Source organism: Pelophylax lessonae (genome assembly GCF_965119305.1).
Source record: "Pelophylax lessonae genome assembly, chromosome: 3".
NCBI lineage: Eukaryota > Metazoa > Chordata > Amphibia > Anura > Ranidae > Pelophylax > Pelophylax lessonae.
The window spans coordinates 17,552,095-17,575,638 of NC_138770.1; the positions used below are offsets into that span (position 1 = coordinate 17,552,095).

At 45.1% G+C, this 23,544-nt stretch overlaps 2 protein-coding genes across 2 annotated transcripts in view; both read left to right on the forward strand.

The window, feature by feature from the left end:
- The window catches only part of LOC309550236 (uncharacterized protein), a gene marked incomplete at both ends in the record, with an annotated part of 809,557 nt that overhangs the window by 623,015 nt on the left and 162,998 nt on the right, over positions 1 to 23,544 (forward strand).
- LOC309548776 (uncharacterized protein) lies at positions 6,520 to 20,589 on the forward strand (the record flags this gene model as incomplete). The annotated part of the gene is made up of 4 exons (XM_082248722.1): positions 6,520 to 6,533; positions 6,654 to 6,793; positions 19,373 to 20,441; positions 20,541 to 20,589. 4 exons carry the CDS (start codon positions 6,520 to 6,522, stop codon positions 20,587 to 20,589), a joined length of 1,272 nt encoding a protein of 423 aa, XP_082104848.1.

The window sequence follows — 23,544 nt, forward strand, 5'->3', positions numbered from 1 at the left end:
AGTTATATATAATTGGGTATCCTATACATCACATAGCAAGCACCTTCCTTTTTTTTTGCTTTTCAATGATACATTTTCGGAATGCAGAGGCCCAGGAGAATACAATGTTGGTTGTTGCAATTTTTTTATTTCGCACAAATTAATCACATTTATCAAATGTAAATTTTCTAGAACCAAAAGCAAACAGTCAAATACCCGATTGGTTGGTAAAAGAGAGGATGTCGCGTGGAATAAATAAATCCCAAACATGTCAGGATGTAAAGTTGCGCAGTCCTGTGAAATGGTGAAAAGCTGCAGTGCCTAGAATTCTCCATAGATGGCGCTGTAAAAGCATTTCTAGGTTATCAGTTTAGAGGTAAATGTAAGCTCTGGCACTGGATTGATCGCTCTCACTCCGACGTTCGCTGCGATACTGCACATGTTTGCTGCAGTTGCTGTTTACATACGTGTTCTGGACCTACATGTACATGTGGGGGGGGGGGGGGAGGGAGAATGGGCTGCCTTAAGTTTTTTAAATGTATTCCATACATTTATTTTTTTCACTTTTATTATTCTTTTTTCAATTCAACTTTATTGCTATCACAAGGTATTTAACAACACCCATTGTAATAGTGACCGGTCCTCTTTATTGAGAGATCAGGGGTCTTTAAGAACCCTGATCCCTCCTCTGCCCTCCAAGCAGCCAATCAAACAGAAATGGGTTTGGTCAGCCTCATCCCCGGCGTGCCGGCCAGGTTACCACCCAACCAAAACCGGAAGAGATGGAATCCTTGTCATTTCTGGCTTCATTCAACATAAAGGAGATGGAAGAATGGATGTTCCACCTTCTCCATTGTGTGCAGCCGACCCGACCGCTTCCAGTAGTCCTGGCTCTTTGGTGGAACTGAAGAGCCCGGCGGTGGGAGGGGGCCCTTCCATGTGCTGTAAATTGGATCTGTAGCTGTGTAGAAGCTCCAATCATTTTTATGCGGTATTTTCCATTTTAAATCAATGGAAAACAATCAATCAGTGCAACAAATAGTCTAATAAGATTATTATTTTACCCCACATTCACACAGAAGGAATGTACTAACACTTTCATTGGGTGACTGGCCCCTAAATCTCAGGAGATGTTTAACTAGTTGCCGACCGCCCACCATGTACTGCTGATGAGTGATAGCTCCAGGCAAGGCGATGTACCTGTACGACGCTCGATACATCAGGCTTCACACATGCATGCGCGTGCCCCTCACTGACCCCCGCTGCCTTTCCTTGCAGTTCATCATTGGGTCTCAGTAAATGAGTTTTCCCGGGACTCCGCTGATTGCCTGCAATGTGTGGAGAAGCAGTCATGTGTTACTAAGCACAGGCACAGGATCTAACTGGTTCTCCTCTTCCTGGACCCTTTTCAGTCCAGTATGTAGAAAGAAACACTGGGACACACTGGAAGTAAAGGCACACACTTTACATTAGGCACATTTAACCCCTTAATCATCCATGTCACTTAGCAAGTGCCATTAGTACAGTGTCAGTGTACAGTATTTTTCACTAGTAGTGTTGGGAAAACGGTTCATGAGTTTGGGCAGAACATTGGCTTTTCGACAGTTCGGCAAACACACACATTTTGGGGCGTTTGTTTGGCCCACTGAATTCCCCACAATGCACTGCTCATTGCTCATAGACCCAACCCACACTATAAAAGGTTACTTCCCAGAGCAGCCATTTGTAGTGTGATATCGGTGTGGAGAGAGATAGAACAGGGCTCTGTTCAGTGCTACTAGAGAGTTAGTGTTCTATAGTGTGCTATTCTGGTTCTATTGTCAGTGTAGAACATCAGTTTAGTGTGAATCTAGTCATAGTGCAGTCAGTGTGAGTGTAATGACCATTTTATGTTGGAGTTTAGCCACCCAGGGTTTATTTTTGCTCTTTTAAATGTATTCCCCTTTGGAATGCACTGGCCAATCCCTTTGTTTAGCATGCTCTTAAAGCACTCCCATTTTTCCTCCGTGTTCTTTGTTCCCAGGGTTCTATCCCATTTGATATTGTCTAGCAATAAGCGCAGTTTAGGGAAGTTGGCTCTTTTGAATTTGTGTCCTTATATTATCCTTGTGTTTCCTATTACTATGATTAATACTGAAACTAATTGACCTATGGTCACTGTTTCCTGAGTTGCCCCGTATATCTATATCCGTGATCAGGTCTGTATTGTTGGTAATCAGTAGGTCTAGTACCGCATTGTTTCTTGTCGGTGCGTTCACTATCTGACTCATAAAATTGTCCTGCAAAACATTTAGGAACTGCCGAGCCTTGGATAAATGCGCGGTTCCTTCTGCCCAGTCTATATCTGGATAATTAAAGTCCCCCATTATAATGACATTTCCCATCATTGCTGCCATTCCAAGCTGTGATAGGATGTCCGCCTCCTCCTCCTCCTTCTGGTTTGGGGGCCTAAAGCATACGTCCAATATTACTTTACCCACAGTACCTTCCCTTTGAAGTTCTACCCATAGGAATTCTACCTCCTCCATAGCTCCATTCATGATATTATCCCTCATGTTTACCTGCACACTGTTCTTAATATACAGACATACCCCTCCCCCTTTTCTACCTTCTCTAGCTCTGTGATAAAGGGAATACCCCTGAATGGTCGCCAGCCAATCATGAGAGCTGTCAAACCAAGTCTCTGAAATTCCAACAAAATCCAAATCCTCCTTACACATCAGCAGCTCCAGCTCTCCCTTCTTGTTGGCCAGGCTTCTAGCATTGATATACAACCCTCGTAATTTGTCACTTGCCATGTTGCCTGCCACCAGATGCAGCTTGTCACTTGCAATGTTGCCTGCCACCAGATGTGGATTGTCACTTACCATTGTTGCCTGCCACCAAAAAATACCAGATGCAGCTTGTAACATTTTCAATGTAAAGGCAGTTTTGTGGCAGACAGACAGGCTTCTGTTAGTCTCTCCCCAGTTTTAGTGTCTGGGCGAGAAACTGGCAGGTGCACATTGTCTGGGTCCCAGAGTGAGGGCAGGTGGTGAGAGATGATGTAATCTTTCTGCTCGCCCATGGCTGCACATAACAGTGTGCCGCTGTGAGGGCGTAACTGCAGTGATGCGGGGGTGGGCGGTGATGTCATCTCTCTGCTCGCTCGCCCACCGCACATATGACCGAGCAGCCTTTGTGGCCCAGCTGCAGAGAGGCCATGGACCGGCACTGGTCTGAGGCCTGGTGGCTGGGGGCCCCCACAATAGAGCACCTTTGGGATGTGATGCTGTGTGTTCCATGGGCAGGAAGTGATATTACCGGAAGATATGGAACACACGGCACTTCTTGGTATTGGTGATACAAGCATTGTGTCACATCGGTTCCTCAGTGAGTGCAGTTTTTAGCATTCCCTTGTAATTAAAGGTGTTGCACGATGTGGGATTCCCCTTCCTCTCCTCCCTGAGTGTGTATGAAGAAGCGGAGCTCCTGCTGGAACAGCGGTCGGAGGAGGAAGCCGAGTCTAGGAGGGAGACTGACAGAAAGCGCAGCAGACTTGCAGGAGTGAGCGAGGAGGATCCAGTTCCTTTGCCATCGGAGGTGAGGAGAGTGTGAAGGATGTTTGTGACTCTGGTAGCTGAAAAGCTGGGAGTCATATTGCTCTGGTGAGTGGGGAAGCACTACTAAGAGGGCGCCCTCACCATCACGTGTGTAAGAGGTGGAAGAAGGCGTGGCTACACTACAGCTGGCACAGTTTGGAGCACGGAGAACTTTCACACCTTATCAACTTTTCATTCATTTGTGGACTTTTTTTGAGAAGTAGATGTAAAATGGAAGCAGTGGACTTGCAGAGAACACTATATTGAGCACAAAATAATGCATGTTTCCATGAATTTGCACAGGTTTTTACTTTATTTAATATAGAAGCAAATATTATAAGATTAAAGAATTAGGTGCAAAATGGAAGCAGTAGACTTGCAGAGAATATTATTTGGAGCCCTAGCACTTAATATATGAATGTATCCACATATTTTAGTGTATTTGTGATCATTTATGTGCACACACAATAGGACAGCGCTGTGACACATAATACACTTCTAGTTGATAAAGGGAATACTTACCTTTGTTACAGCAGCAGTCCGGTAGAAGTTATTTTTGTAGGTATTTGAGTTGTTACACATAGCGCGGGTTTTTTCCATTTATATTGGTGACATAATTGCCCAAATCTGGGGATCAGGAGCCATTTCCACCCTTTATTCTCGGCTGGGGTTCTTTGTATCCATATAACAGATGTTCTACATGACTAAATCTGTAATCAATTTTACTGCAAAATCAAAGGTGCCAAAATATCTTCCCCCGAGCAGTAATATATTTCTATCCCCCTTGGTGGGAGTGGAGATGACCCATCTATAAGGATATACAGTACATACACACACAGCACAAGGCCGTGTTCACACTACGAGACGTTTCTCAGGGCTGCAGTTCCTCTGAAATCCACAAGGTGGTGATCTCACTTCTACCCAGACAGGAAGTCTCTATGGAATACAGACGGGATGGAAGTGATATCAGATACAGAAAGGAAGATCCATGTGGTAGATTGTACATTGCTTAATCTGGCGGCAGAGGAGGTAATACGTAGATTAACCTCTTCAGGGGGATCAGTTGATGAATAATATATCTTCCTTCCAAAGCTGGCCATACATGGTTCAGTTTTATCATTCAGTCAGCGAGCCGAGCAATCAAACAACCGATTCCGAGGGGGATGGGGGGATCCTTCCTGCTGCACTATTGTATTCTGACAATGGGGGGCGCTCCTCCGCTCTCAGAATACACAGATCAGTGATGAAGCTATTGGCTGCAGCTGCTGATGGAGTGACTTTTATCCGGCAGTGACCACACATGGATGGAAATGTGACCGATCCCTGCTGAACCAGCTGAATTTCCATCTATCTATGGTCACCTTAAGTGACTTCCTCCCCTCCCCCTCATCTCCTTCATTATGTAAGTCATGCTGAGATAATCTCCCATTGGCTGAGCAATATTCTCATTTGTCTCTGAGCTCCTTCTTGCTATTCCTCGTCCTGCCTGTTGTTTCCTTGGATTGATTTTCTGTGTAGTGACCCCGGCTTCATCTCTTGGATGCGCTCGTCTGTTGCTTTTCCTGACCTTTATCCTGATTCCTGGATCTCCTCCTCATCTCTCCTCCATATCCTCTTACACAGCTTTTCTCCACACCTGCAGTGACCCTGGGGGGTGGAATTGTGGCAACAGCACACAGCAAAATCCATCCCCACCATTAGGAGCTCTGGAGAAAATTGTCTGCTATTTACACTCCGTTCCTCCACATGTCACCTGATCACATGAGAGATTACTTTCACAGATTCCTGACAGATTTATAGAGAGCCCCTCAAATCTCCCCATCCAAATGTCCATCCATCCATCTGAGAATCCTATGACATCACAATGATCTCCCAGCTCCTCCTCCCAATGTCCCTCCAACTGGCTTTTTTTTTCCTGATCCTTTTAGGATGTGGGCGGACCCTTGGCATCCTTACTTTAAAGTGGGACTGTTGGTCCTGCGTTGTATGTAATGATGTCAGAATGCGTGCAGCAAACTTTTAACCTGCGTAGTGTGGGTAAATTATACCTCAGTCTGAGGTGGGGCTTTAATAAAATGGAGAAGTGTGGAGAATTCTGGGAATATCGATTGATTTTACTATTTGTGTTCAGATCTAGAGTTTTCCTCCTGTGAAGTCTGGAGATCATATGACCATCACATTGCCTCCACCTCCTTCCCTGATAGAATAGAGAAATACAAAGAATATTCTAGAAGTCCCCAGAGAGATCATGGAGGAGAGGTGAGCGGTGCTGGGAATTCTGGGACATTATCCAGTAACAGACAAGGGATGGGTCTGGATGGTGACTGTATCATTGTGTGTGTCAGGTTCCTATAAGGTGTCAGGATGTCACTGTCTATTTCTCCATGGAGGAGTGGGAGTATTTAGAAGGACACAAGGATCTCTATGAGGACGTCATGATGGAGAATCAGCCGCCCCTCACATCACCGGGTAAGAGGAGACTTTATTGTAAAGGAGAGAGCAGTACGGAGGATCCACCTAGATCCCCCATCATCTGATAAACACATAGAAACAATGTATTCAGTCAGTGTGTGTGTTTCCTACAGATGGATCCAGTAATGGGAACCCACCAGAGAGATGTCCCCGTCCTCTGTATTCCCGGGATTCCACACAGGAAGGTCACACCATCCCTCACCATCATCAGGTAGAGGAGGGACAATTATTGGTAGTTCTGATTTATACACAGCATGTTTGTTACAATGAATGTTTTATTATATATTCAGAGTGAAAACCTCAATGATGATAATATTGATGTTAAAGAAGAGTATAAAGAGGAGGATGAGGAGTATGGAGTGATGGAGGAGTTTTCAGAAGGACACAAGGATATGATGGAGCCACCTAATACCAGGAACCCACCAGAGAGATGTCCCCATCCTCTGTATTCCCGGGATTCCACACAGGAAGGTCACACCATCCCTCAATGTTACAAGGTTGGTGAGACAGAGATTATAAAACACAGACTCATGGAGACAATGTGTGGATTTTTATGTGATGTCACAATAATAAAGCTTATAGTTTACAGATAATATTCTCTTTCATTTTCTTGGTTTAGAGTGGAGATCCAATCGATATAGAATTTGAGGTTAAAGCAGAAGAAGAAGAGAGGTATGAGAGGGATGATCAGCAGTCTATGGCGGAGGATGGAATAACGGGAACATTTATAGAGGAGGACACTCCTACAGAGATCAGCACAGGTGGGTCATTAACACTAAATACATTCCTCCACCCATACTGCTCACTGATTGGTCCAGAGTAGGGTGGGGACTGGGTGATATCAGCCTGTAATCCCCTGGTCACTTTCATGAGCTGTGTTCCCCGTCCTGTATTCCTGTATTTCCTATATTCCGTAGCTGCCAGGTACACCCTAATTACCCGAACTATATCCAGGGAATGCAAGGCATTAGGATGTTTAGGCTTAGGACATAGTGAAGGCAAAACAATGTCTTCATTCAGATGAAAACCAGAAACGACCGTAGGAAGGAACGACTGACAAGGGCAAAGCACCTCTTTATCTCTGTGAACCACCAAACACTATAAGACAACGCTGCCAGCTCCGACACCCTGCACGCAGAAGTAATGGCCACCAAAAAAGCCACCTTCTGGGACAACATAAGCAGAGGAATCTCCCGAATCTTTTTGAAGGTAGTTTCTGGAGAGCCAACAGCATCAGCTTGAGGTCCTACGGAGGCAATGGAGACCGCACTGGGGGAGCCAAGTGGCGAACTCCCGGAATAAAAGTTCAAACCAGATAATGCGTGGCCGAAGGACGTTGAAAGAAGACCACCAAGGCTGAAACCTGGCCCTTGATGGTACTCAAGGCCAGAAGCTGCTCAACCCCTCGTTGGAGGAAGGCCAAGATCTGAGCCACTGAAAAGGAATGAGGGTGAACCCCAAAAGACTCACACCACGCGATGTACCCCTTCCAAGTAGGATGGTAAATCTTCCTAGAAGTTGATTTTCTAGCTTTTAATAGCATAGGAATTCACAGATTCAGCAAACCTCTATCCTTCAGCACCTGGCTTTCAACAGCCAAGCCGTTAAAGTCAGCGACTTTAAAGCAGGATGGAAGATTGGCCCTTGAGACAACAGATCTTTCCTGAGCCACTAGAATAACCGTAATCCTTGCGCAGGAGTCTTGGGACAAGTTTGAGAGGGGAAGGTGTAAATCAGACGATACTGACCCCAAGGAGCCACTAGTGCATCCGTGGTGTGGGCTAGAGGATCCTTGGACCGTGCCACAAACCTCTGTACCTTCCTGTTGAGGCAAGAAACCAACAGGTCCACCTCGGGAATACCCCAACGGAGACACAGCTGATGAAATACTTCCAGATGAAGTGACCATTCTTCCTGGTCCCACACCTGTCGACTGAGGTAGTCCGCCTGCCAATTTTCCACTCCGAGAGGGCTGGAACAAAGCGTTCTGCCCACCTTAGAATGCCGGCTACTTCCCGAGCCACTAGGACACTTATTGTGCCCCCTTGGTGGTTGACGTAAGCCACAGCCTTGGCATTGTCCGATTGAATCCTTACCGGATACTCCCTGAAGACGAATTGTCTAATGATCCAGACAAAGTCTCATCCCCCGGAGTTCCAGTATATTGATTGGTAGTCTGGACTCTTCCAGAGTCCAGACCCCCTGAGCACATTCCGTGCCGAGTGCGCCTCCCCCGGACAGGCTGGCATCTGTGGTGAACACTGTCCAGTAAAGGGGAAGAAAAGATTTTTCCTGTCTAAGGGCCTGAGAATAAAGACGTCAGATCAGGGACCCTCTTGTACCCTGGCTCAACAGGATCAGGTTATCTAGAGACTGTGGATGCTTGTCCCATTTGGCAAGAATCTCTCTTTGCAGAGACCTCCTGTGGAACTATGCAAATGGAACCGCCTCGAAGGTAGACACCATCAGGCCCAGCACCTGTATACAAGTCCTGAGAGATGACCGACTGCTGGACAACATCATCTGAATTGCATCCTGCAGCTTCTGGTGCTTGTCCAAAGGAAGAAACACCCTGGCTGAGGCCGAGTCCAGAGTCAGACCCAGATAGTCCAACTTGGTGGACGGAACCAGAGCAGATTTCTGGAGATTCAGAATCCAATCAAACTACTACAGAGTTTGCATAGGGATTTCCAAGTTGTCCATCAGAGCAGCCAGAGAATCTGCTCGCAGAAGGTCATCCAGGTACCAAATGACTTCTTGAAGGTGGGCCAGAAGCAGCTTCTGCTTCACCCATCCTTTCCAGCTACCGCCTTGCCTGCCTTTGGTGGGCTTCTTAGGCCTGTATTACATTGAATCACACTGCCCACAAGCCACAACTCCAGTTGTGCTCACCCGTTCCTCCTCTGCCAGCAGGGGAGGCAAGTCCAGAGACCTTAGGACATTCATGTTCAGGACCATGGTTACATGGGACACAACTGGCAGTGGGTGACCACTACTCCAACTCATTCCACCACTTACTGTATATATTCAAATATTTTGATCCTCACCCACGTGACCTCTTTCACCCTGATGAGTAAGTTGTTAGCTGCCTTTAGGGACAACAAGGATGGGTCTTGCTGGTCTTGGGCCCCAAAATGATGGATGTAAAATTAATTTCTCTTTCATTCATTGATGGACACAGCTCCTGATTTTCTTACCCATTGGTCCATGCTCATCGGGGATCCACAAAAAGCTACAGGGTGCCATGGTTATGGTAGAACCCTGCATACCTTAAGATGTCAAGGGTGTGGTTAATAGCTCACAACCTATCCAAGGTTCACTGCGGCTGGGTGCTGGTTCAGCTCATCAACCTAGGAACAGCCTCTGTCCTGCTGCAGAGCCACAGGACCCTTACAGATTCCTATGTTGTGCCTAAATATTGCACTGTAGGGTCCCAACCAGTGATGGAAGCTATCTGTGGCCTGTTCTATGCTGTCATGACCCCCTTGGACATTGACCAGTATCAGCAGCTGTTGGATCAACTAGACATTCCCTTTCAGGACTACTTATTACCCCATCAATGCCTCCTCAATGAATGCTAGAAAAAAACTTACCAGTTTTCACAACTGGTTCTGAGGATTATGGATGCACCAAGGCTACAGACTACCCCATCCACACGGGAAGTACTCCTCCCATTCAGTAAAGGTATCAGCACATATTCCCCATCAAGACATCAAGGACTTGATTTGCAATATGTTTTGTGGAATAAGCAAGGAGAACTGTAGTCTGTGAGCCAACCCCATTGTTTCGGTGCTCAGAAAGGATGGTTTACAGTTCAGCATGGACTATTGCAAGCTTAATACCTGTACCCGCTGGGATTCCTAAAATCCCCTCCCCCCACCTTGAGTGGAAGAATCACTCATGACATTGGACCAGATCCATTATTTCCCCACCTTGGATTTGGCTAGTGGGTATAGGCAGGTCCCAGCAACAGAACAGTACTGAGGCTGTTCGAATTTAATCACATGCTATTTGGGCTGAGTAACACCCCCAGCCCCTTTCAAAGACTGATGGAACAACGCCTGGGAGACTATAGCTTTTAGACAGTGCTCATCTACCTGGATGACATTATCATCATTTCCAAAACCTTTGAAGACCATATTCACTATCTGGACAGGGTGTTCACACACCTCTCTCAATATGGATTGAAGCTGAAACCCTGCCACTTGATGCTGCAAAATATACATTATCTGAGACATGTTATGGAGGACGAGGGAGTCTCCCCAGACCCTACCAAAGTCCAAGTTGTCCAGGAGTGGCAGGCGCATGGACTTACAGAGCTGCACTTCTTGCTGGGTGTAATGTATCTGGTGATGGAGACTGAAGAGCAGGGGAAGGCCTCTTTTACAGTTCAGGCTCAGGAGCCCTGGTAAAGGAACAGCGAATGCAGAGCACAGAGTGGCACAAGTGCCTGGTAGTAAGTCTTCTGCTGACAGATGCTGATGTGCGGCAGGATACACAGGAATGGCTGGTTGGTGCACATTGGCAAACGGACTGAAGCTGGCGTCAGGCATAAATCAGCTGGTTCAGATGCAGGAAGAAGAACCAGAGGCATAAAAGATTATGTAGACAACCTAGGGTATTGGGTTACCACAATCCCTAAACTGTAAGATTGAAAACGAACCCCCCTAAAGGTGAATGGGACTTTAAAGGTAACACATTCCTTAACCATATGGCAAGTATAGTACTACAATATAATATAATAAAATGCTTTATTGAAAAGTTAATTACAGAAGGCTCTCAACCAATGTTGAATCCTTAATGTTGAAGCATTGAAAACACAATACATATGGCCAGAAACATACTGGCTCATCAAAAACATTGCATAGATATAAAAAAACATGGAGTGCTACTTATAGGAGTGGTTTGCAATCCAACGCGTTTCGATAAATGTACAGTAAATAGTATACAGATCTTCGTCAGGGATTTTGATTCCACTCCTGAAAAAGTACAACATACAATAATTTTTATACAACTTAGAAAAATTCAAACAGATATCATTATATTATGCGCCAGCGATCGTTTCCCCCACGGAGGCAGTCCAGACTATCACCACACCCCAACCCCACAGGCCCCGCAACATACCTGGCGTCCTAGCGCCCCGCTATGTTCCTCCTAGAATGTGCATCCTGTATTCTCAGACTGAAGCTAGAGCCAAGTATAAATATTTCCTACTTCCTATTCCTAGGACAATAAACATATCATTCTATTAGACTCCCACCGTGTTAATCCCCTTCAAACCCTCCTCCCAAGTGTGGAGGAGAAGTGGAACATGAAGCAGAACCAGAATTATCAGGGGGGAGGGGGGGGGGGCAGAGCAAGGCTTCATAGATTTTAAAGGCTCACCTGATGTGCACTGTCAAGAGGAGCCACTTAAGAAAAAATGTATATGGTGTTAGAAAAAGCCGCTTAAAGGAAAGTATGGCGTTCCCCTCCACTTGATCCCATCAAAGGAATATTTATTCATCCTCCATATATTTTAAAGGAAAAGGAGGGGGAAACTGTGGGGAGAGAAATTAGGAGATAGAGAGGCCTATATCTAAGCCCAAATCTGTCTCTGGTCCCCTAACTATTCCATCCATAAGTGAAACTTCTTACCTTAACAGATCGTGTGCATGAAGATCAGGGAGCTGTGTTAGACATAGATAAAGGTTCACTTTCTAGGCAAAGACAGACCGCCTGTGAAAAGGGAAGAGTCTCTAAGTGCCTTCCCCAGTCTTGAAGATTTGATGCCTCTGTGGGGAGAAATAAGGATGTATAGGACACCCTGTTCAGTCTTTGAGACAGTACTCTCTTTTAGAAAATTCCCCTAGATGGCAGCACGGTCATGAAAAAATGAGCAGCCATCAGTACTTACAAACAAGAAGGTAGTCCGCCTTTCAGGTGTCCCCGCGCACTCCCAACCGGGAGTGTAGCTAGTCCGTCTGGTGGAAAGAGATGCCTCTCCTTTCTGGCTCTCGGTGTCCCTTAACCACTTAAGCCCCGGAAGATTTTACCCCCATTCCGACCAGGGGTTTTTTTGCGATTCGGCACCGTGTGACTTTAACGGACAATTGCGCGGTCGTGCGACGATGTACCTAAACGAATATGACGTCCTTTTTTTCCCCACAAGCAGAGCTTTCTTTTGGTGGTATTTGATCACCTGTGCGATTTTTACTTTTTGCGCTATAAATAAAAATAGAGCGTCAATTTTGCAAAAATAACAATATTTTTCACATTTTTTTATATGAAATTCCCCAAAAAAATGAAAAAATCAAAAATTTTTTAACATTTTTGGCCAATTTGTTTTATGCTACATATGTTTGGTAAAAAATATTGCAAAAAGCGTATTTTGATTGGTTTGCGCAAAAGATTTGTCATTTTTGATGTTTTTTTTTTTTTACGCGTAATGGCGGCGATCTGCGATTTTTTTTTTTTTTTTGCGGTACTGCGACATTGCGGCGGACAGATCGGACCCTTGACTGACATTTTTGACACTTTTGGGGCTACCAGTGACATTACTACAGTAATCAGTGCTATATATATGCACTGTTACTGCAAAATGACACTGGCAGGGAAGAGGTTAACTTTATTGGGGAAGGAGGGGTTAAGTGTGTCCCTAGGGGCGTGCTTCTAACTGTGATTGGACATGGCTACTGCTGTAGGAACAGTATGATCACCATTCCTACACAGGGGAGAATGACAGGCGGCTTGTTTACATCACCTCCTCCATCTATAACTGGTCTAGATAGTAAGGAGCACTGGAAGGGCAAACGCAGATCAAAAACTAAGGGATTTCCAGTCACTACTTACCAACCAGCCAGCAGCCAGCCAAATGCAGCTTACGCATGTATTTGCAAATGTGTGCAACTAAACCCCTGTTTTTAACGCATACTGTTAGACAGGATAATTTGGCTGGTTGCTGGCTGGTTGGTAAGTAGTGACTGGAAATCCCTTCGTTTTTGATAGGCTTGTTTACATCAGCCGCCTGCCTTTCTCCCTTCACGGCAGACGATCGCGAGTGACCGGTGGGCATTGGGTCCGCCGGTCACACGCACGGACTTCCCAGGGAACGAGCCGGGGCGGGCGGCGCTTCCGCGGGCGCGCTCGCCCGCTATTGGCTCACAAGCAAGTGACAGGCGAGTGACGTACCCATACGTCACTTTGCCTGGCCGGGGCTGACCGCCGCAGTATATGTACCCAGTCGTCAACCGGTTAAGAAAGGCATAACGCCTACGTCAGCGACATGACGCTCCCCGCCGGATCAGCATCAACGTCACTTCCGCCCAGACGTTTATTGCGGAAGTGTCTGGCACTTCTCCCTGCTGTTGTTATGTTGCCAAAGCAACCAACAGCTGCTATGCCGTGCATAGATGGAAATGGTACCATTGCTATAAACAGTTCAATAGAGCAGGATTTATTATCGCTTGACTGAAACCACAGCGAACCATTCTTTTATATTAAAGCGAATGTAAACCCGAAAATGAAAAAAAAAAAAAAAAAAAAAACCTGCAAGACAAAGCCATAATGAGCTAGTATGCATCGCATACTAGCTCATTATGCATTACTTACCTTAGAATGAAGCCCCGACGCGGACCCCCGGACATCGCTGCGGGCGCCGCCATGATCCCTCGGCGTCTCTTCCGGGTTTGGCGGCTCCGGCGCTGTGATTGGCCGGAGCCGCGATGACGTCATGCGCGCGGGAGTGATTTTCCAGCAAGCTGCCGGCTAGGAAAACTGAAGGTCCCCCCGGACCTTCAGAGCGCATGCGCCGCTCGCGTGAGCAGCTACATGCACTGCAAATATCTCCTAAACCGTGCCCGTTTAGGAGATATTAATTATACCTACAGGTAAGCCTTATTATAGGACTTATTATAGGCTTACCTGTAGGTAAAAGTGTCAAAAAGCGGGATACTACCGCTTTAATGTATAAATCTAAAGTGCTTCCATCAACCGTATATATTATAGGGGAAGGATACTTTTATTTATATTGTTACAATATTATTATTATACATCTCAACTCTAGTCTAAATATAGTAGCAGGGAACTTCACCAATTATGCCTTAAAGGGAAATAGATGCCCAGACACTGATGGTGCATATCCCCTCTTGCAGGGGTCAGGGCAACCCACCCCTAAAAAACCTAGGGGGGGGGGGGGGAATCCCATCACGTGAAGGCCCCAGATGGAAATGGTTAACCCCTAGGGGCCTACCAGTGCCGGGCTTCTGAATGAGAAGGATCACATAGAGGAAAGGTGTTGATCATCTCACAGCAGGGCCCGGACCCCCGGCCGGCCGCAGGTACGAAAGCCGGATCGATAGGGGGAGGGACCCAGGGTTTGGGGCAGGAGGCCAAGAGGCGGCCTCACAGATATAACATAGCCCAGACAGACACCAAGGGGGAACCCCTGATCGCACAGCGCATTTACAATGTACCGTATAAACACAATTACTTGATCAATATTCATAAAAACCCAAAATGAGATATATGAAAACATACAGTATATTTAGACAGTAGCCAAATTTTACAGATAAGGGGAATGAAACTATCAAGACAAGAAAGGGGGTCGTCCCATATCCGAATTTTGAAAACTATCTATAGATCAATTAAAATAGATCAATTAAAAAAGGTGAAGGGGAAAAGGGGGAAGAGTCTCAAATAGAGCCCCCAAGATATACAGGTCAATCCGTTTTGCCGGAAGAAAAACCCTCCAAGAAGGGTCTAAAGCTTTCCGTTTCATTCAGGCCAGGGGGGCAGTGGCCCCAAGCCTCGCAATCCAGCGCATTTCGCGCTGGAGTAGCTGCTTGTTCCAGTCACCCCCCTGGCCGGAACGTGTACGCGTTCCAAAGCATAGAAGGTAACCCTGGGGACCTTATATTTGTGAGCAACGGCCATATGTCTACCCAGTGGTAAGTAGAGATCACCAATATTAATACTTTGCATATGTTTGTTGATACGTTTCCCGAACTCTTGTTTGGTTTTGCCTACATAAAATGCACTGCATTTGCGGCGCATCAAGTAGACAATCCCCCTAGTTTTACAATTTGCAAAATGTTTAGGAGAAAATACTTCCCCATTAGGCAGAGTGGTGGTTTTACATTTGATTATAACCTTGCACTGCTCACAATTCCCACAGGGAAAGGTGCCCAGATCACGACATGGATCACCTCTGTTAGAACCCCTGTACTCACTTTGTACAAGATCATCTTTAAGGGAGAGTGCCCTTCTATATATGATGGCGGGGGATGGGGTGACAATTTGTTTGAGGATAGAATCCTCTTTTAATATCCCCCAATGTTTCCTGAGTATTTTGCAGATATCCTCATGTTCCGTGGAGTAATTTAAAATAACTCTTGGAGGATTTTCAACAGGCTGCGTTTTGGTCTTTTTATTCTTAAACAGCAGATCTTGTCTTGTAAGAACTCTTACCCTGTTGAAATTCTTCCTCAGACATGTCTTGGAATATCCTCTTTCCAATAATCTGTTTGTCAGTTCACATGCCTTAATTTTGAAATCAGCTTCTGATGAGCAGTTACGCTTGATTCTTAAAGCGGAGTTCCAGGCACAAAAACTATATTTTTTTTTGTGCCCCTCCGCTAGGTATGCCTCACCTGAAAAGGAATTGGATAGTTATTTTTTTTTTTTTTTTGTTTACTTACCTTGCAATTGAAGATCGAAGATACTCACCTCAGAGTACTTCCTCCCTCTGAGCCGCGGCTCACCCTGTCACTTCCTGTCTCGCTATGATTCCTGGGAGCTGAACGTCATAGCTCCCAGGAATCAATGCGACGGCACCGGCCCCGCTCGTCATTTCCGGGCGACGCTGCATTCCCCTGCTAAACAGCTTCTGGGCATGCCCAGAAGCTGTGGAAGAATGCGGCGCCGCACCGGAAGTGACGAGAGGGGCCGGTGCAGGCGCATTCTGGGACGCGGAAGAAGACACAGAAGAGGACCGCGCCGGCTTCAGCTGCCCACAAGAGAGATGGAAACGCTGTGGAAGAAATTTTATAAGTAAGTATTTCTTCTAAAAGGTAAGTGCGAACCGGGACAGATCAGAGGCTAGCCATTGTGGAATGTACTAGCCCTGACTGTCCCGGGGGTATGTTTAGTAAAAAATGACTTCTGTGCCCGGAACTCCGCTTTAAATATTGAGAATAGGGGATGGATCTTTTTAAGGGTTCCGGATGGAAACTTTCTGCGTGTAGGTTAGAAGAACCAGAGGCAGGCTCAGACAGTCCAGGTCAGCAACTAGCAGTCAGATCAGGTACAGCATATTAGTAGTCAGAAGTCAGTCCAGGTCAGCAACTAGCAGGCAGATCGTGTGCAGACGGCAGGTGGAAGAGTAGTCGGTATTCCAGATGGGATTGTTAAAGGCAAGGCAGATGAGCAGAAGGAGTAGACAGAAGCATAGCCCAGAGACGAGCCAGGGGTTTGTGCAGGCAGAGTTCAGGCAGAGTCAGGAGCAGATCGGGTCAGCAAAAGAAGATTAATACATGAACAGTTTACAGATGCACAGGAATATAGTAGACCAAACGGCACTGAAGCTGGAAGATACTGCAGTTTAAATAGCACGCCTGACACCAATGTGCATTAGCGCACACGCATGCACTTGTGCATATCTGCAATTCGACCACAGACAGTATTTCTTCCATTCATGTGCCTGTGCACATGTATGCACCTTTCCAGACACTCGTGCTAGTAGGGTATACAGACTATTTACCCCCAAGTTTGCCCATATTGCAGCACCCCTTACCCAACTGCTGAGTGGACGGCCTCTTCACCAAAAGAGGAGATATTTACCCTCCATCCAGGCTTAATGGTGTGAACCCAAACAGCAAGCAGTGGATTCCCTGAAACACCATCTCATGTCTGCACCTCTCCTGGATTATGCTGACTACTCAAAGCCCTTCAGGGTCTACACTAATGGCAGCTTGTAAGGCCTAGGCAAGAGCAAAACAGGTTCAAAAATTGCTTATGCAATCCAGAGCCTGAGGCCTATTGAACAGACCCCTCACAACTACAGCTAATTTAAACTGGAACTGTAAGCCCTTGTGTGGGCCATCACATAAAAGTTTGCAGAGTATCCCTGGGGCCGAAATTGAGATTAATGGCGACAATAACCAGTGGGACCTATTGGAAATAAGGGATAACATTCTATACCATCAAGCTCACATCCCCACAGAACAACATCTTACAGGTCTGCTAGATCATCCACGCCAGAAGCAGGCACACTGGGGTGGACTGTACTCAGCACAAGTTAAGAGGAACTTTTATTGCCTGAGGCTGTCAGAGTGGGTGAAGCAAGCTTATCACAAATGTACGGCCTGCAACTTGCACAAAGTCACCCCAGAACAGACGGACCCTCAGTCCATCACCACCTCTGAACCCTTTGAACTAGTGACATTGGACTTCCTAACGGTATCAGCCACCCCATCTGGGTTCCACTATGCCTTAGTATTCTTAGATCACTTCTCAGAGTTTGCAATAGTGATACCCACCAAAGACCAAGCTGCTGTAACCACCACTAGACTATTCTGGAACCATCTGGTTAAGCCCTAAGGGTGATCCAAGTGCATCCTGTCGGACCAAGACCCTAATTTTGAATCCCAAATGTTCTCAGAGCTGTGTTGTCTAAGCTGAATACGTAAGTTCCACACTACCCCCTACCACCCACAGGGCAATGGGGTCTGTGAACATTTTAATAACACACTGTTGGGCATGCTTCGGACTGTTGAACAAGGGCATTGATACCACTGGCACCAACACACAGGGATGTCATTTGAGCCTACAATAATACAGTACACCAAAACATGGGGCACACCAACTTCTTCCTCATGTTTGGGCATAGGGGGTGGCTCCCACTGGACCTACTTCTGAACATATCACTTACACACTCCCAAAAAATGGGTACAAGACCAGTGTAAAAGGCTGAGGACAGTTTAAAGCTGGTTCTTGAGCACCACTGAGATGTGGCAAAGGAAATCACTCTCAAGCTTTTGCTGCTGTGGACGGAGGACCAGGTGCTAGTGAAAAACCCAAAAATTGAGAGGGGTAGCAAGCTGGAGCCCTGGTAGGAAACCACCTCATACTGGATAGAGAAACAGCTATTCCTACCGCTCCCAGTATATGATGTGGTGTCTGAGGGCCTTGAAGTCAACAGGTAGCACCATCATCAGAATATATTGAAGCCCTGTGTGTTGGGCAGAGACTATTCCCATCAGGCCCTCTGCAGACTTGTGGGTTTTCCCCCTGTCCAAGAGATTCCAGTCGAGTGGTATTTTCCATCCCTTGAAGTGATCCCTGATGACTTCCCCAGATCCAGAGATGAAAATGCCTCTGATTCTTTGGAAGATCACTGTATACAGGAATGGAAGAGTGCAAGGAGTTCCAAGGAACTTAAGAACATGAATGATAGCCCAGACAAGGGTGTTATTCCTACCTATGATAACCCCCAAGCACCTAAGGCTCCTACACAAGCTCCAGTATATGATAATCACCCTGCAAGGAGAGTAGAGAACAGGAGAAATGCACATTCCTTTTAGGCCTCTGAACGTGTCATTGGGTAGGCTGCTGTCCGATTGGATGCTGTCACCCAGATTACCCCCCTCAGACATCTTTAGTAAAAGGCTGTGCTTATAAAAAACAATAGTTCACTGCAATTTGTGCCCTTTTTGCATGTGGTTAGATGAGGGATAGGAATCCACTGGATAGGGACAGTGTGCCTAGTGTCAGGGAGAGGTTCTGGAGGAGGAGGGGCAGCATAGAGCTGGTCATCAGTGCTGCTGTTAGGGACCTTTCTTCCATTCGTTCTTGCTGCTCACTGTCTACCAGGTGCCCCCTGTGCCAGGGGCTGTTGGTCTCTGAGCAGCGCTCTCCTCAATTACTATATAATCTGTCAGTGGTCTTCAGGATCAGTCCAGTCTTCATCTTGGTTGTTCTCCCCCCATCCTCATTCTCTGACCTCTGGTGGGGCTCAGCCTCACATGTATTCATGACTAAATCATGGACTAAATAAGGAAGTGCAGGACTTCTTGTATTGGGAAGATGGCAATGAGTGACAGAGGGGGAGGGGACACTCGTCCTATAATCCCCTCATCACTGTCACTCCTATAAAAGACAGTTTTCGTTGTTTCCTCACTCTCTGACTAAGGTCCATGAATAAAGAAATGAACTGGTAGGAAATCAGAGGACCCATTTACTAGTTACCTTGAGGGGGGAATTGTAAGAGAGACAAAGACAAAGCTGCCTGATGTGGGCCTAATTTAGGGGAACCAATCTGCTTGTATTTGTGTCTTGTAATAATCTTTTTATTTCCATTTTAGTAGATGGACGGGAGATGAGGAAAACCTCAGAGGATTGTCTCACTTTGTCTCCAGACTGTAAAGTAGAAGATGAGGACATCACACAGTATAGTCCAGGAGAAAACCCGGCTACTTCAAATGTCCATCCGGCACCACACAGTGTAGATGGACCATCGTATTCCTCTTATCCTGAGGAACCTCAGACTGTGAGGGACGGTGCCGGACCATCGTATTCCTCTTATCCTGAGGAACCTCAGACTGAGAGGGACGGTGCCATCCTTCCAACAGATAAGAGGTTTTTCTGTACTGAGTGTGGGAAATGTTTTTCACAGAAGTCAAATTTTTACAGACATCAGAGATCTCACACAGGGGAGAAGCAGTATTCCTGTCCTGAGTGCGGAAAATGTTTTTCACGAAAGTCCAGTCTTCAAATACATCAGATGCTTCACACAGGAGAGAAACCATATTCCTGTTCTGAGTGTGGGAAATGTTTTGTACGAAAATCACACCTTGTCACACATAAAAGGCTTCACACGGGGGAAAAGCCATACTCCTGTTCTCTGTGCGGGAAATGCTTTTCAGACAAATCCTTTTATAGCAGACATCAGAGATTGCACACACCCGAGGTGCCATATTCCTGCCCTGAGTGTGGGAAATGTTTTTCACATAAGTCTGGTCTTTCTATACATCAGAGATCTCACACAGGGGAGAAGCCATTTTCCTGTCCTGAGTGCAGGAAATCTTTTTCAGACAAGTCCAATCTTTACAGACATCAGAAATTACACACAGGGGAGAAGCCGTATTTCTGTCCTGAGTGCGGGAAATGTTTTTCAGACAAGTCCAATCTTTACATACATCAGAGATTACACACAGGTGAGAAGCTGTATTCCTGTCCTGAGTGTGGGAAATGTTTTTTACAGAGGTCTGATCTTTACAGACATCAGAGAACTCACACGGGGGAGAAGCCGTATTCCTGTCCTGAGTGCCGGAAATGTTTTTCTCAGATGTCTGATCTTTACAAACATCAGAGATCTCACACAGGGGAGAACCTGTATTCCTGTCCTGAGTGTGGGAAATGTTTTTCAGAGAAGTCTTATCTTTACAGACATCAAAGATCTCACACGGGAGAGAACCCGTATTCCTGTCCTGAGTGCAGAAAATGTTTTTTACAGAAGTCCGATCTTTGCAGACATCAGAGATTGCACATGAGGAAGAAGCCGCTTTCCTGTTCTGAGTGAGGGAATTGTTCCTCACTGAAGTCCAGTCATCCATCAGGGATCCCACACAACCCTCAAGGTGTATTAGTACCTTGAGTGCGGGAAATGTCTTCTATATGAATGTTGCTGGACATGTAGGGAAGAAGCACACCCTGATATACACCTCAGATATACTCCATGACTGATCTTCATCATGTAAGAAACACTTCATAAGGAGATCAGAGATCACCAGAGACATGGATGAAGTGTTGTACCGTTTTGGCCATTGATAGCAGGAGAAGAAAAATGTAGTCATTACCTTTCATCCATTTTGTAGCTTTTGTAAATATTTAGAGGTCTAATAAATAAAATTGTTAATTGAATGTTGCATGCTTTCCCCCAGCTGTAAGAAATAATAGACTTTTTTTTGTAATTCCACAAATGTTTTATTAGAAAAGAGGTGAAGTTACATGTCCCCAAAGGCCTAGGAATACACAAAGGGGCAGTGCATACAATCATCAGTAACATCCGATTGTAGAAACAATAATCAGCATAATAAAGACATGTAAAATCTGTTGATATTCAAAGACTGTGACAGGGGCTAGCGTCTTGTCTCTATGGCCAACATTTCAAAGCTGGTCATCGAAATTACACCAAGTAATAATTGTAGAAGGTGTGTATTGAGCTGCGGTCTTGGAACAAAAGAGGGACGGCAGAACTATTCCCAGAAACTAAAGTATTAGTCATATTTTATTTTATTCAATGGTTTCCTATTGCCAATGGTTCCATCTAGTGGCAATAATGTGGTATTGTTATAATTTTCCTGATTGAGATATTTCAGGAAAAATGCCTCATTATGACCTCTAGCTGGAGCTGACAATCCTAGGTAATTACTGTGTTAAATAAATGATGGCCCAAATTAATAACACCTGGGCAAATGCTTATTATGCTCATCCAATACATTTCCTATTTATAGAGCCCGTAGTTTCCTCTGTCAGGCATGATTTCATACTAATGTTAATAGTGATACACTCGTGCCACATCTATAAATATGTGCAGCTGCTGACTCAATTTATAGGTAATAAAATTTTCTTTAATACGTACTCATAGCAATAAAACACTTAATGAGTGATCAGCGCGAGCTAATACAAATAATCTGTGCAAAACAAATATTAGGAAATGTATATTCAAATAAAAAATATAACCAATGCATGAAAAAAAGTTTTGGGGACTGAGCACCTTTTTATTGTATTTGTTTTTTTTTCTTTTCACGACTTTGTTATATTTTTATATTTTAATATATATTTTATAATATTTGTTTTGCACAGAATATTTGTATTAGCAAGTGCTGATCACTCATTAAGTGTTTTATTGTTATGAGTATGTATTGAAGAAAATGGTTTCATACTTATACCTGAGATCATACTCCTGTACTGATGCTTACACACTGAGGGACATGAGTTATAGAATTATAAGTTAACCACTTCCCACAAACCAACGTACCTGTCCCTGTACCTATACATCGGCTTGATGAAGTGGTTGTACCGGGATGATATGCAGCTACAGGCATCACCCTGGTACGGTTTCTTAGATCCAGCAGTCAGCTTTCTAGAGATAACAACTGGTGCGGCTCAGCAGCCGCTTGGGGGTAATCCCAGTGAATGGGATCCCCCGCTGTGTTTCGTGGCTCTGCCTGGGTCTCCCGTCCCGTCCCGAAACCCAAGCAACCAGCCGGCATGTCTGCTGGCTGGTTGGAGTCCTGTATGAAGCCGGATTTGGCTTTGATCGGGTCTCAGATCATATAACCTGGAAGCAACATCATGACTTCACTTCCGATTTACTCGAGTAAATAGATACCTAACATGTCATGCTTCAAAACTGCGCACACATTAATTTTATCTTTCATTTTTTATTTTAACACTGTTTTTTTTTTTTGATCACTTTTATTCCTATTACAAGGAATGTCATGAGCATGACATGTCAAAGCATGACAGGACCTCTTTAATGTGAGATCTGGGGTCAAAAAGACTTCACATCTCACATCTACACTAAAAAAGAAAAAAAAAAGTAATTGTTTTTATAATGGAAAAGAAAAAATGGGCTCTTTAAGCCTGTTGCTAGCCAGCGACGTATGACGTCGTTCCGGTCCTCCAAGGCCATAGAGTCGAGTGAGGGCTATCTTGCCCTCACTCAACTTCCGGCCTGAGATGTGAGGGGATTGGATCGTTTTCCCCGCTACAGGCGGGTCCGGTAAGCAGGAAAAACGACTGGGAAGCGGTGGGAGGTCACCTCTCCCGCTGCCCCATAAAGGTGATCCCACGGTGAATCCGCCTCTGGGACCACCCTTATGTTAAAGAGGACCGCTTGCCTTTGAAAAAAATACCGGGTTATGGCAGCTATTTGCTGCCATAACCCCGGTATTTAACATCAAACTATATGATGTAAAACAGTGGCGGTCAGTCCGGATGTGGTTAAAGAATATGTAAAGCCAACATACCCTGTTCCTGATATGTGTCGGCTGTACCATGTCAGAATGTTTATACTGCTCTGATAAAACAGTATCCATTTATGTAAACAAGCAAGGATCTATAATAAGGGAGATTCTCAACTTATTTCCATAAATTAACAAAAACACGAGTTTGTTTATTAGCGCTAACCTGAAGACAAGATGAATACAATTTTGTTCAAAAATATATATATTTATTAACTAAAAATGAATGCAGACTAATGTCAAAATATAACTGGTAATAAACACAAAAGGTGGAACAAAATTTCAATAATAGATATCACACAGGTAATGGGAAAAATATACAGAATATCAATGTAACCAAAACCAATAACTTCTGGAATGTAAATAATAGCTTTTCAGCAGCTCACAAAAATGAAAATAAAATTTTAAAAATTTGACATGTGCCCTCACCATGCACCAAACTTGCTATAAGCCAAGAATGTTTTTAGGGTAGAGATAAACTTCCACGAAGTTAATTTTTTTTTCTG